This window comes from Panthera pardus, unplaced genomic scaffold, assembly GCF_024362965.1.
Source record: "Panthera pardus isolate Hobbes unplaced genomic scaffold, ASM2436296v1 HiC_scaffold_12, whole genome shotgun sequence".
In the NCBI taxonomy this organism is placed as follows: Eukaryota; Metazoa; Chordata; class Mammalia; order Carnivora; family Felidae; genus Panthera; species Panthera pardus.
In genome coordinates, this window is record NW_026526677.1 from 11,850,732 (window position 1) to 11,865,544 (window position 14,813).

Consider the following 14,813-nt stretch of genomic DNA (forward strand, 5'->3'; position numbering starts at 1 on the left):
TATGTGGTCTATTGTGGAGAACTTTCCATGTGCCCTGGATAAGAATATATATTCCACTGCTTTAGGATGAGATGTTCTGAATATATCTGTTAATTCCATCTGGTCCAGTGTGTCATTCAAAGCCATTGTTTCCTTGTTGATTTTTTGATTAGATGATCTGTCCATTGCTGTGAGTGGGGTGTTGAAGTCTCCTACTATTAAGGTATTACTATCGATGAGTTTCTTTATGTTTGTGATTAATGGATTTATATATTTGGGTGCTCTCACATTTGGCGCATAAATGTTTACAACTGTTAGGTCTTGGTGGATAGACCCCTTGATTATGATATCATGCCCTTCTGCACCTCTTGACACGGTCTTTATTTTAAAGTCTAGATTGTCTTATATAAGTATGGCTACTCCGTCTTTCTTTTGCTGACCATTAGCTTGATAGATGGTTCTCCATGCCCCTACATTCAATCTGCAGGTGTCTTTAGGTTTAAAGTGGGTCTCTGGTAAACAGCATATAGATGGATGTTGTTTTCTTATCCATTCTGTTACCCTATGTCTTTTGATTGGAGCATTGAGTCCACTGACGTTTAGAGTGAGTACTGAAAGATATGAATTTATTGCCTTATGTTTCTTGTAGAGTTGGAGTTTCTGGTGGTGTTCTCTGGTCCTTTCTAATCTTTGTTGCATTTGGTATAAATATAAATATAAATATAAATATAAATATAAATATAAATATAAATATAAATATAAATATAAAAAATTATTTTCATCTTTTCTCCCCTCAGAGAGTTCCCCTTAAAATTTCTTGCAGGGCTGGTTTAGTGGCCACAAGCTCCTTTAATTTTTGTTTGTCTGGGAAACTTTTACTCTCTCCTTCTGTTTTGAATGACAGCCTTGCTGGATAAAGAATTCTTGGCTGCATATTTTTCTGATTCAGCACACTGAATATATCCTGCCACTCCTTTCTGGCCTGTCAAGTTACTGTGGATAGGTCTGCTGCAAACCTGATCTGTCTTCCCTTGTAGGTTAGGGATTTTTTTCCCTTGCTGTTTTTATGATTCTCTCCTTGCCTGAGTATTTTGTTAACTTGACTATCATATGCCTTGTTGATGGTTGGTTTTTGTTGAATCTAATGGGGGTCCTCTGTGTTTCATGGATTTTGATGTCTGTGTCCTTCCCCAGGTTAGGAAAGTTTTCTGCTATGATTTGCTCACATAACCCTTCTACCCCTATTTCTCTTCCTCTTTTGGGACCCCTATGATTCTGATGTTGTTCCTTTTTAATGAGTCACTGATTTCTCTAATTCTTAAATCGTGTTCTTTTGCCTTAATCTCCCTCTTTTTTTCTGCTTTGTTGTTCTCTATAAGTTTGTCCTCTATATCGCTGATTCTCTGTTCTGCCTCATCTATCCTTGCTGCCGCTGTATCCATCCATGATTGCAGCTCAGTTGTAGCATTTTTTATTTCATTCTGGCTATTTTTTACTTCTTTTATGTCTGCAGAAAGGGATTCTAATCTATTTTCGACTCCAGCTAGTATTCTTATTATCGTGATTCTAAATTCTTGTTCAGACATCTTGCTTGTATCTGTGTTGGTTAAATCCCTGGCTGTCGTTTCTTCGTGCTCTTTCTTTTGGGGTGAATTCATTCATTTCATCATTTTGAAGGGAGAAAAGGAATTAATGAGGTAGAAAAATTAAAATTTAAAAAATTAAAATAAAAAAATATTAAGATTAAAAAATTAAAAACACACACAAAAATCAAATAAATGATGCTAGATCCTAGGTGTATTTTGTCTGGGTGTTGAAAGTGGCTTGAGAGATTAGAGGGGAAAAAAGAGGGGGAGAAAAAATTTTTTAATTTAAAAAAATTTTTAGGGGCGCCTGGGTGGCTTGGTCGGTTAAGCGTCCGACTTCAACTCAGGTCATGATCTCACGGTCCGTGAGTTCGAGCCCCGCGTCAGGCTCTGTGCTGACAGCTCAGAGCCTGGAGCCTGTTTCAGATTCTGTGTCTCCCTCTCTCTCTGCCCCTCCCCTGCTCATGCTCTGTCTCTCTCTGTCTCAAAAATAAATAAACGTTAAAAAAAAAATTAAAAAAAAAAAAAATTTTTAAAAGAGGGAAATCGTTTGAGAATTTGAAAAATGAATACAGTAAAGTAGACTAAAATGAGATGATGGGAGTAAAATGGAATTTGAAAACTATGCCCAAAAGTAACGAATAAAGTAGAAAAAAATTAAATAAAATTAATAAATATTAAGAATAAATATGAATCTTTTCTTTTTCTGTATTCACGAAAAAGAAAAAAACGAAAAAGAGAAAAAAGATTTAAAAAAGGAAATCATTTGAAAATTTGAAAAAGTGAATACACTGTAGTAGACTAAAATAAAATAATGGAAGTAAATAGAATTTGAAAAAATTTACATAAAAGAAAAAATATAGTAAAAAAAATTAAAGAAAAAAAATTTAATCAAAATTGAAAGTAAAAATGAAGTTTTTCTCTTCCTGCATTCAAGAAAAAGAAACGAAAAAAAAAGAAAGAAAAAAAGAAAGGAAAAGGAAATCGTTTGAAAATTTGAAAAGGTGAATACACTGAAGTAGACTAAAACGATGGAAGTAAAATAGAATTTGAAAAAATCTACACAAAAGTAAAAAATATAGTAATAAAAATTAAAGAAAAATATTTTTAATACAAATTGAAAATAAAAATGAGGTTCTTTTCTTTCTGTATTCAAGAAAAAGAAGTGTATAAGAGAAAAAGAAAGAAAGAAAGAAAATTGAATAGATGGAATTGCTAACAGATTGAAGTAGGACTGAAATTATTTCATTTTCCCCTAGTAGTCAGTCCATGTAGTGCTTTACAGTCCATAAACTAAGCCGCCGGTGAGACTTGTGTTCTTCAGAGCCAAGTTGGCCCAGTTGGGCAGGGCTCAGTGTAATGGCTCCGCTCTCCACTAGATGGCACTTCTAGCCTCCTGGGGTGGATTGTTGCGGCGCTCATAGGTGTGTATGTGCATGTGCGGGAGTGGTGAAAATGGTGCCACCCAGCTACCCAATCTGTTCTCCCAGATCAGTAATCGCACACCCGTCCTCTGTCTTCAGCTCTCATCCACTCTCCACTTTTTCACTCTCCATGACCAGGCCCCAGGCAGTACCTCCCTCCCAAATTTTGTCTCAGATACAGATGTTTTCCCCAGCCCCTTACTTCCAAAGGACTGCGGCTTTGACCCGTTCCACCCCTCTGCGGGAGGGTGCCATGGCCGAATGTCGGCTGCACCCAGGACCATGCTATTGCTGGTGCCCCAAGACTGCAGCCAGGTGCCAGCCCACCCCCAAAAAAGATGCGCGACAGTGTAGCATCCGTGTTTCAGGGATTATGGAAAATTGCAACACACATCTGGCACCAGGCGTCACCCTTAATGACCTTGTTCCAGCACCAGCAAATGTGGCCATTTTCTGGGGTCTGCTGGGACCAGGTGGCTTCAACAGTCTCTACCGAATCCTTCCAGCAGTGGAACCGCTTTTCCCCGTGTGCCCCAAGAACCTCCCGGACCCCACTCTGCTCCTGGGGATTTGCCCTTCCCACCAGAGCACCACCAGGTATCAAGCTGTGGAATTGCAGGCTGTGCTCCCCCTGTTTACAGTCTTAATGGAATTTAAGTGCTCTCCTTTCTCCTCTCTCCCTTTTTAGTTTAGTCACTGCAGCTGTTTCCAATTTTCCACTTTCTCTCCAGCTGCTTTTGGGGAGGGGTGCTTTTCCTGTATTCTCCCCCTCCCCCCAGTCTCTGTCCTCTCTCCACTCGCAAAAGCTCCTCCCTTCCTGCACCTTCTCACTCCCCAAGTTCACTTCTCCACACCACATACCTGCTGAATTCTGTGGTTCAGTTTGTGCAGATTGTTGTGTTAATCCTCCAGTCAGTTTTCTAGGTGTGTAGGATGGTTTAGTGTTGGTCTGGCTGTATCTCATGGACGCGAGACACACAAAAAACTTCCATGCCATTCTGCCATCTTGGATCCTCCTAGTTCATCTTCTTGAAGCCAAAGCCCTTCCTTAAATTTTAACTGACTGGTTTTCATTTTGTCTTTCTAGAGGTGTTTGAAGGGATGTTCAATACGATGAAAAATAAGAGACATAAAATGATTTAGCTTTCTCATGCATTTAAGTAAAACCTCATATGTTTTATGCATAAAAGTCTAATTCAGCGATAACAGAATAAAATTATTCAGTCCTTTCAATAATCTTAAGAAACAACTTCTCTTGATTCAGCTGCTCTGTCTGCCACAGCCTCATGTCTCAGCTCCCTTTCTAGTAACAGTTCTTTAGAAGAGCATCTATACTACTACCAACTCTCTCCTGTCTCGCTTGAAACGCTCTTCATCAGGCTGTTAGCCCATGACTTCATGAAAACTGCATCTGTTTGTCAAGATGCCCAGTTATGTCCCTACTGCAAAGTCTAGTAATCAACTCTTGTTTCATGGGTCACCAGCCCCATGTGGTCCAACTGACCACTCCCTCCTCTTGGACACACTTTCCTCACTTGGCTTCCAACCCACACAGCCTGTACTGCTGACTCTTTCTGTTGCTACTGACTGCTTATCTTTGGAGCACCCTGGGTCTAGGCTCAATACTTGGTCCCTTTCCTTCTCTTTCCGCATTCATTTCCTCAGTGATCTCATTCAGCTTTCATATCACCTGGATGCTGACAACTCTCAGTGTTTAGCAGAAACCCCTCTCCTACATGCCATATTTCTGTATCAAACCACCTAGTCAGTATTTGTGTTTCGATGTCTATAGAACTTTCTTACACATGTCTGAAACTGAACTGTTGATTCTCTTCCACCACCATCTCAATCTGCCCCCCACTCCCCCTTTTCCCATTTTAGTTCATGACAACTCTATTCTTCCAGTTGCTCAGGCCAAAACTCTTGAGACCATTCTCAAATCCCTTTGTTTTTCCATCATCTGAGTCTTATCTATTAAGAAATTATTTGGGGTCAATCATTAAAATATCTATAGGATCTGACCAGGATGAAGCAATAGCCTTTAATTTAATCTCTGTCTCCTACTTACTTTGTCCCAACCACACTTACCATCTTTGAACACCTCAGCTATTCCGAACCTTACAGCCTCTGTATAGGCTGTTCCTTCTGCTGAGAATGCTTTTCCCCAGTTATATACACCTCTCTCAGCAACTTCAAAGCTTTTACTCCACTGTGAGTTCTCACTGACACCTACCCTGACCCCTTATTTAAACTGCAACCTGTTATCCCTCTCCCCAATGCCCTGACTCTCCTCATCCTGCTCAACTTGTTGCCGCTGCACTCATTTTCAGACTATAGAACTTATTTATATTTATTGTTTATCATCTGCTCCCCTATTTTGCTGTGAAAATTGACTTAATTTATACATGAAGTCCTTTAATAATACTTTAATGTAATTTCATTTTAATGACACATAGTTTGTGCTAAGTACACGTTATTAACATCTGATGTTATACTGCAGAGTACTTGAAAGATCTCAAACTAAAGTTTCTTCTCTTCTCTGTTTACTCACTGGAAAAAAGAAAGTTAACCTGGGTTAGATTAGTACCTGAAATTTACCCAGGTCTATATACTGATTTCTATATTGATCATGATGACAGTGATTATTATCTAAGCAGATAGGACAAGCACTCATGGGATGAGAAAACTCAGACACCAGGAAGTTTGCAGGAAGATGAAATGTAATTACTGTGTAGAATGGAGCTAATTAATAGAAAATTAATAAACTATTAGTAAAATGTAATGAATTACATTACAATGCATATGTTTGTGCTTGAAATTATTTTTAAATAATATATATTTTTCAATATTTTGGCCCTAAAAAGAGCTTTCTATAGAAGGAACAGCATCAAAGGATATGAATGGTTTTATGACTTGGCTTATTGCCAAAAACAGATATTTATAAATCTGAAGAAAATGGTATGTTTTAAAATATTTTAAATATTGGATAAACATATCAGTTTTTTACTGATGAACATCCAGGATTAGGCATAATTTTGATGTTTATAGCCTATTATGAGTTTTTGGATAATTACTCTTATGAAGTTTATTAGGGTAAGAGCATTAATATATCAAAATTTACTTGTTAACTCTTTAGCTTTGTGTTGTTTGTATATTTGATTTTGAAACAAAAAAAATGTATTTAGGTAAAATGGAGATTGCAGTGTTTGCTAAATGATGGCTTAGATTTATTACACACAAAAGTGAGTATAAAATACTTACTGCAATGTCATAAGCAGTTGCTCGTACATTATCAACTAACTCTACCACTTCTTGATCTACTCAGTCTCTTCACAGACTTCTAAGTGGTAAAATATATTGGATTCTTCCATTTCAGGATCCAAGAGCAATCAATTAATTGGGTTCTGTCTATTCTAGAGACATTGCCTCATTTCTCTTCAGATTGAAGACACATTCTAGTTTGTTGCTTGAAGAGAGAACAAGTACTTTCTCTACACTGTTCCAGAAGAGGTAGTTGAATAAATTACAATTCCACAAATATTTAATGCCTACATACATTGTTTGGTTCAGCCAATGACCTCAACCTAGGTGTGGTATGTTATTACATTAATGGACACCAATGAAACACAACTCCTTACATTCACGTCCTTGTATTGTCCCCTTCCACATTGATTCTTTGCTTGGCCATGTGACTTGCTTTCACCAATGAAACATCAGACATATGATGCAAGCAGAAGCCTGATGAGCACTTGTCACTGGCGCTGGCTTTCTTGGAACTCTGTGATTACACTTAGAAGAATCTAGGATGAAAGCCCACGTAGAGAGAGAATCTCAGCCCCTCCCAGTTATTTAAGCCATCACAGGTGAGGCCCAAAACAAGTGACTGAGATCATCTTAGACCATCCAGCCCCATCCAAGCCACCAGAAGAATGTGGTCACACATGGGATCCAAGTGAGGTCAGTAAGACAAACTAGTCAACCAAGAGAAACATGAGAAATGATAAATCATTGGAGTTTTAAGCCAATAAGTTTGGTTTGTTACAGAGCCATATAGAACTGATATATTAGGTGTTAAGTATTAAAAATATTTATTCTTGGCCAAAAGCACAAACCGAGGTCTAAGTGGGAAAACTCATAAAAGTAAAATAAAAACATTGAAATTCTTACTCTACTAGAAAAATATAGGTGCAGTGGGAGTTTAGAAGAAGGAATTCACATTCATAATAGGGAAAGCCTTCCAGAGTAGGCAAGAAAATATGCTTTTCTTTATACATTGTGTATTTCTCTCTTCCTACTAAATCACCTATTTTCTTTGCCTGCCTTTCTGAAAATGTAAAAAGAGCTGTAATGAATTGTCCCAGGAGCCGTATGAAATACTTATTTAATCCTTCTTTTACTGCTTCCCAAATGATAGTCTTGGTGCCTTACAGATGTTAGATATTCAACGAACATCAAATTATTTTCTGAGCTGCAGAGAAACATTCTCTGTGGCTCATGAATAGTGATTTAATTTGAGCTTTATTATTAAAGAGAAATAAATGTAAAACATTTAGTCCATGGGATATAAAATTTTATTTGGGAAATATAATATTGTATTAAAGGAGAAAGATAGAAAGCAAGAACAGAAAAATGACTGTTTCTTTTATTTCTTTTCTTTTATTTTTTTTAAGTAAGGCTTCACACCCAGCATGGAGCCCAACACAAGGCTTGAACTCATCCCATGACCCTGAGATCAAGACCTGCGCTGAGACAGAGAGGGAGAGTTGGACACTTAGCTGACTGAGCCACCCAGGTACCTCAAAATGATTGTGTTTCTTAACTGAGTGTTAAACAGCTCTTGGTACATTGTACTGTTCCCTCGTGTTGTAAACATATGAATAATTTATTACTGCTGTTTGTTGGTTCTCCAGAAGTTTATGAACAACCGCTCACCTGCCTTTATTTTCAAACTTCTAACTCTATTTTTACCTAAGTTTTATTTTTTCATGGGTTTCTTAAAATGTGTTTGCAGTTAATTTCCATAGTAAAATATTCTAGAAGAATTCAGTATGTTTACTGTTCTTGATGCCATCCCTTTGAAATCAGAGATGATAAGATCACCAGGGCTGCTTGGCCACCTTAAGCGTTTCATATGCTTGAAGGAAAGTAAGGGAGCAGCAGTACTGAGACTACTATTTTGGGCTCTTTTTTTCTAATCACAGCCAATGATTTTGATTGTTGTATGTTGGTCTTGAACAAACAATGGAAGTGAAAACCAACAATAAAAGGAAAAGAACTAAAACTAACTTTAGGAATCAATATGAAATATCCTATTTTCCAGTTATATACCCTTTCTCTCCTACTGGGTGTTTTAATCATCATCTTTATCTAAATACCTTATTTCATTTTCTCTCATCAGTAAATTAGAAAAAGTGTATTGTATATTTTACTGCTTCTATCTTGTCATTAAAAACACTTTTTATTTAAAATATGTCAGTGATACAAAAGGGTAAACTTAAATCAACTTCACCGAAAGCATTTCCTATAATTTCAAAAATAACTTTACAGTTTCAGGATTGCTAGGTCACTGTACCTTCAAAACAGACATGACAAAATATACCATAGAAATACCACAACAGGGGTGCTTGGGTGGCTCAGTCAGTTAAGCATCTGCCTTCAGCTCAGGTCATGATCTCATGGTTCATGAGTTCAAGTCCCACACTGAGCTCTCTGCTGTCTGCACAGAGCCCACTTCAGATCCTCTATCCCCACCCTGCCCTTCCCCCGCTCATGATCGCTCTTACTCTCACTCTAAATAAATAAATAAATAAATAAATAAATAAATAAATAAATCCTTTTTTTAAAAAAAAAGAAAAAGAAATACCACAACAACTAGTGTTTCCAAAGAAACCTTTTCTAAGTTTCTTGAAATATAAATTCATTATGAACTTAGCTGATGGAATCTTTCTATTGAAGGTGTTCTAAGCATATAAACCTATGATTCAGATCATAGGTTTGTGGCAACATAGTCTGGATCTTGTGGCGTCATCAGGGACACTGATAGATAATATGTAGTCCGGACAGTTTTCCCTTCCAGGTAGTTAAATATTCCTCTTCTTTGGGTATTTAAAATCAGATTAATAGTGTTCTAGAATAATGGATCACTTTTCTTTGTGTTTTTCTGCCATTATTACTGCTTCCTCAAGCATTATAGAGTCCCTGTGATACAAAGAGAATGTCAATAATGATCTAATTGTACAGATAAGGAAACTGACAACACAGAGAAAGTATAGTAATAAAGGGACAGAGCTTGGAATCCAACATGTCTGTTACTAGATCCAGGTGCTTCTGTCAAGTTTGATAGTCTTAACATTATACTATTTATAAGAATGTTTAGTGTTATCTCTTATATAACTTAATTCAGCAAATAGACAACTTTTATTTTTCTCCAAATTAATGTAATAATGAAATGCAATAAAAATACTATTTTATTTATATGATGAATTCATTATAAAGATCTTCTGAAGGCATAAATATGAGAACCATAAAAACAATCTCAGAGTGAAAAAAATGAGAGAACTTTTTCTTACTCGTTATCAATGTATTATATAATTATTATTTACTCTACAATTATATAACTTGTTAATAAAATATGATTTATGATTATAGGTAATTAGAAAGTGTACAGGACTGGACAGATGGCACACAGACTGACAGGTTAAAAATTGAGCAGTGGGCACCTGGGTGGCTGGCTCAGTTGGTTAAATGTCTGACTCCTGATTTTGGCTCGGGTCATGATCTCACGGTTCATGAGTTGGAGCCCCAAGTTGGGCTCTGCACTGACAGCATGAAGCCTGCTAGGGATTCTCTCTCTTCCTCTCTCTCTGCCCCTCCCCACTCTCAAAATAAATAAATAAACTTTAAAAAATTGAGCAGAATAGGGAATCTATAAAAAAATGTCATCATGGACGCAACTTTAATCTGTGGAGAAATCATTTAATTATGTTGAGACAAGTGGCAATCAGTTTGGGAAGACAAAACTAAAATAATCTCAGATTTGTACCTCACATATGCACTAAAATCATCTAGAAAATTTAAATGTAAATATAAATACAAAAGAACAAAAAGAGAATATAAGAAAAAATTTTTGCATTTTGCAAAGAAATCTTTTTCAGTATAAGACCAAAGGCAGGAACCCTGTATATCACAGAAAATTGACTACCTAGAAATAAAAGAAATATGTATAGCAAAATACAACATAAACAGTGTTCATAATAATAAACTTGGAAAATAATTAACAACAAAAATGAGGGCAAAAGTGTTATTATCCTTGGTATATAAAGAGCTCCTACAAATCAATAATGAACAACGAACTAGACAAATAAGCAAAAAATGTATATGAGCAAATCAGTAAAGTTTATGCAAAATTAAACACAATGAAATAATTTTTTCATCTAAGATTATTGAGGACTAAAGTTAAAAAAAAAAACATTATGGGTAATGTTGACAATAGAATGGCCAGGGATATTGTCATAAAATCTTGATACTTGTGTAAATTGGTACCAATTTTAGATAACAATTTGGCAACAATTTGTGTGTGTGTGTGTGTGTGTGTGTGTGTGTGTGTGTGTCTGTGTGTCTGTGTCTCTGTGTGTTAAAATATTTGCAAGAATGTATTGCAAACTATCAAAAGTAGTTGGGAGATGGAATCTCCAATGGTTTTTAAAATAATTTTTTATGTTAGAAAATGTTTACTATGGATAACTTTTTGTTTAAATCATGAAAACATATTTAAAACAAGCATGTTGCATAATATTAAGATAGTCTATCATTAACCCAGGGATCCTTCTGCAGATTGAAGAAACTTCAAGACAATGGCTGGAGGAAGGAACAGTACAATAGTCATCAGATTCATCCTTTTGGGATTCTCAGATTTTCCCAAGATCAAGATCGCTCTCTTTGTAGTATTCTTGGGTTCTTACCTCTTGACAGTGGCTTGGAACCTGGGCCTCATCATCCTGATTAGGATGGACTCTCACCTACATACACCCATGTACTTCTTCCTCAGTAACTTATCTTTCTTGGATTTCTGCTATGTTACCTCCACAACCCCGAAAATGCTCTCAGACTTCTTCCAGGAGCCTAAATCCATCTCCTTTCTGGGATGCACCATGCAGTACTTCTTCTTCTCTAGCCTGGGTCTGACTGAGTGCTGTCTCCTGGCCGCCATGGCTTATGACCGATATGCTGCCATTTGTAATCCTCTACTCTACACCGCCATCATGTCACCCACCCTGTGTGTGCAGATGATGGTTGGAGCCTGTATAACTGCTCTCTTTGGTTCACTGATCCAATTGTGTGCTTTACTTCAGCTCAATTTTTGTGGGCCCAATGTTATCAACCACTTCTTCTGTGACCTGCCTCAATTATTAGTCCTATCCTGCTCTGAAACCTCTTTCCTAAAAGTCATGAAGTTTGTGATAGCAGTGATTTTTGGTGTAATATCTGTCTCAGTCATCATGATATCTTATGGTTATATCATTGCTGCCATCCTGAAGACAAGCTCTGCTGAAGGCAGGTCCAAGGCCTTCAATACCTGTACTTCTCACCTGACAGCAGTGATCTGTTTTTTTGGATCAGGACTCTTTGTCTATATGCACCCCAGCACTGATAATTCTCTGGACTATGACAAGATGGCATCAGTCTTCTATACAGTGGTGATCCCCATGTTGAATCCTTTGATTTACAGTCTGAGGAACAAGGAAATCAAAGACGCCTTTAAGAGGTGTAAGAAGAGAGCTTTTTCCCATTGTCATAGTTAAAGGTCTGGCAGGCTAGTGGTCCTGGTGACTGGAAGTTTCTAGACTATGCAGAGAAATGCATTTAACTTTATTCAATCCTACTGATGCTCTGGCAGGATTGCAAGTGAGTCAACCCATCTAAATCCAGGACTGGTTCACTGGGATGCAAATCCTGTGGCTTCTTTGCATCTTGACAGTTGGCTCTTCTCTTGTATAGCGATAATAACATCACAAGTTAACTATATTAACTGTTATACTAATATAAGCCTTCAGTTCCTTGGTGTTTAGCCCTTACATATTCTTTCAGAACTTCTGCCTGCAGGCTGGAGTGATTAGGGCTAACCACAAGACTGGTGGTCTTTCTCATACACAGCATCACAAGCAGCATCATGACCACTTCATCCCAGATTCCAAACCCTCTAGGTGTCTGAGAAAATTCCAGTTAAATAAGGTGGAGCTATGGAAAGAAACATTACTTTAGACTGTGACCTAATTCCGTGCAGGGAGATCTGCTATAGAGAGTTTGGTCTAGAGTTTGTTTTCTGGGTTTTTATTTCTAGAACTCAGCATCAGTAGTTTGCAAGTGAATGAACAGGAGATTTCCATGGTACTGCCCTGATCTGGGAAAGCTAAACTACAAAGGAAAGACATGGTCATTTGGACTGTCACTGCAAAGCTGTAACAAGACCATTTTTTTTTAAGAAACTGTTTTTAAAAATATATTTCTGAGCAGCCAAGAAAAGATGAAACCTTCAGAACCAAATATAAAGTAAAATCAGGAATCATGAGAGTAAAGACAGCTCAGAAGGTGGCTTTCATGCTGGGGGAATCTGCTGAACTCTGACAGGATCTGTATTTTGACAGGCATGTGAGGCTTGGGGAAAGAGAGACCAAGCCTGGGGTTGCCTGGGAGTTAGATAGGAGACCCAGACATACACATGAGGGTCCAATCACTGTACTTCAGTATGAGAGGAAATTAAGAGAAAAAAACCGTGTCTCACAGAAAGGAAATCTTGACTCTTTCAGGTTTCATGCTCGGTATGGGGAAAAGTAAACTAAGAATTTGTAACCACCTGCTGTAATAGAAGCTTGTGGTCTGAATTCCCCCTACCTGGGCGGTTCAAGAAATCTTTAGCTGAGAATTTATTTTAAAGTAATCCCAGGTTGGTAGTACCCTCAAGTACCCTCAATCAGAAGCAAATGCAAATCCTCATTTAAGATTCTTAAGAGAGATTCTTAAACCCAGGCTCAAATAATTTTCCTAAAGAACTGTTTAAAGAAAATTGGGTAACACAAATCTCAAAGTCCAAAGGAACAAGACCTTGTGGGTGAAAGCCAAGATGACATGGCCACATCACACCAATAAAAGATGTCAGGAATGGCCACTGTCTCAATACAAATATAAAATAGATGGACTGATATGTTCAGGAAGAAGGAAAACTTAAAATATCTTTTGAAGACCAGCAAAATGAAGTTTACTGAGGATTTATTCATCTGGCAATGTGGTGAATTATACCCAAATGATTCTCCTAACTGAAACTGTTACAGAAACTGGTCTGGATCACCCGGCAGAAGAACCAAGTGGCACTTGGAGATCGTGGAAGTCAGGAGATTTATTTTATACAGATGGGTTCAGAGATCATTCTCCACAGGTCTGAGTCCAGAACATCAACAGAGGGGACAACTTATAGTCTGTTACTTACGCATTCCTCATTATTAGTAATTTGGTGCCTGAAGCAAGCAGGGTGGGAAGAAGAACCCGGAAGGGAAGTCTTCAGGCAGGGACTGAAATTCCCTTATCAGTCCTGTCGGCCATCATATAATAGGTTTTTCCCTATCAAAACAACTAAAATGTTGGATTTGAAATAAAATAACATTTTAAGTGAATTTCCTCTTAGCTTAATGAAAAGGAGGAAGAACAAGCTAAGCCCCCAAATGAAGTGAAACCAGGAACCCAGGGAAATAAAAAAGTGCCAAAAATGGCTTTCTTCTTGGAGAGTCTTACTGAACACTGGAGACCCTGAGCTTCTGCTACATAGACTGTGTGGGTGGTGAGGCTAGAAGACCAAACTCAGGGCATTCTCCAGGTGATTCAGACAGAAACCTGTACATAAAGCCCAGAGGAGTCTCCCCTCAGTGTGAATTAGTGAGAATTTCCACAGGTTATGTTCAAAAACACCAAAAAACAGTTATAGCAAATAAAAGCACAACCCTATATACAGAGTCAAGACCCCATAACTGAGAACCAGTAGGGGGGAAATTGTCCATATAAGCAGACCTAAAAATCTTCAGACATTGGAATTATGAGGAAAGAGGACAAGACAATTAAGAACAGCCATGGTGAAACAGATTAAATCTCCCCCGGAAAGAAGATACTCACTCCTCAAAGGAACTATACTGAGAACAGGTCTCAAACCTGGCCACTCAGAGCACTGATAACAAGAGAATCAAATGGAGGAGGACTTACCATTTGCCACAACATGGATGGACCTTGAAGGCATTATGCTAAGTGAAATAAGTCAGAGAAAGACAAACATTATATGATCTCACTTGTATGTCAAATCTAAAACAAACAAACAAACAAACAAACAAAACCCAAACTTATAGATACAGAGAACAGATTGCTGGTTTCCAGAGGGAGTAGGGTGTAATATGGGCAAAATGGGTGAAGCTTACCAAAATGAACTTCCATTTATCAAATAAATCATGCAGGTGTAATGAACAGCATGGTGACTCTAGTTAATGATACTGTATTGTATATTTGAAAGTTGCTAACAGAGTAGATCTTAAAAATTCTCATCTCAAGAAAAAAATTAAGATGGATGTGAACTAGACTTAATTATGGTGATCATTTCACAATGATATATGAACATCAAACCATGGTATTATACATCTGAAATTAATACGATGTTACATATCAATTATAATCTCCAAAAAAAAGCAAAGGGAAGAGGTTTGGTAGATCCATGTGGTGGAATAATAGCTATAACGTTACGGAACCAGGCTGGAATGCTGGTGGAAAAACCAAGCGGCACTCAGAGATC

The 14,813-nt window shown here is 37.5% G+C and overlaps 1 protein-coding gene across 1 annotated transcript; it reads left to right on the top strand.

The window, feature by feature from the left end:
- The first annotated feature begins 10,838 nt into the window (after positions 1–10,838).
- On the top strand, positions 10,839–11,932 carry LOC109246484 (olfactory receptor 1440-like). Its single transcript, XM_053899677.1, has one exon. The coding sequence runs from the start codon at positions 10,843–10,845 to the stop codon at positions 11,788–11,790; it is 948 nt and encodes a 315-aa protein (XP_053755652.1). The 5' UTR covers positions 10,839–10,842; the 3' UTR covers positions 11,791–11,932.
- The last annotated feature ends 2,881 nt before the right edge of the window (positions 11,933–14,813 follow it).

What these genes read in the sequence shown, in the direction of transcription:
- LOC109246484 (XM_053899677.1), top strand. Translation starts at nt 10,843, where the DNA reads ATGGCTGGAGGAAGGAACAGTACAATAGTCATCAGATTCATCCTTTTG.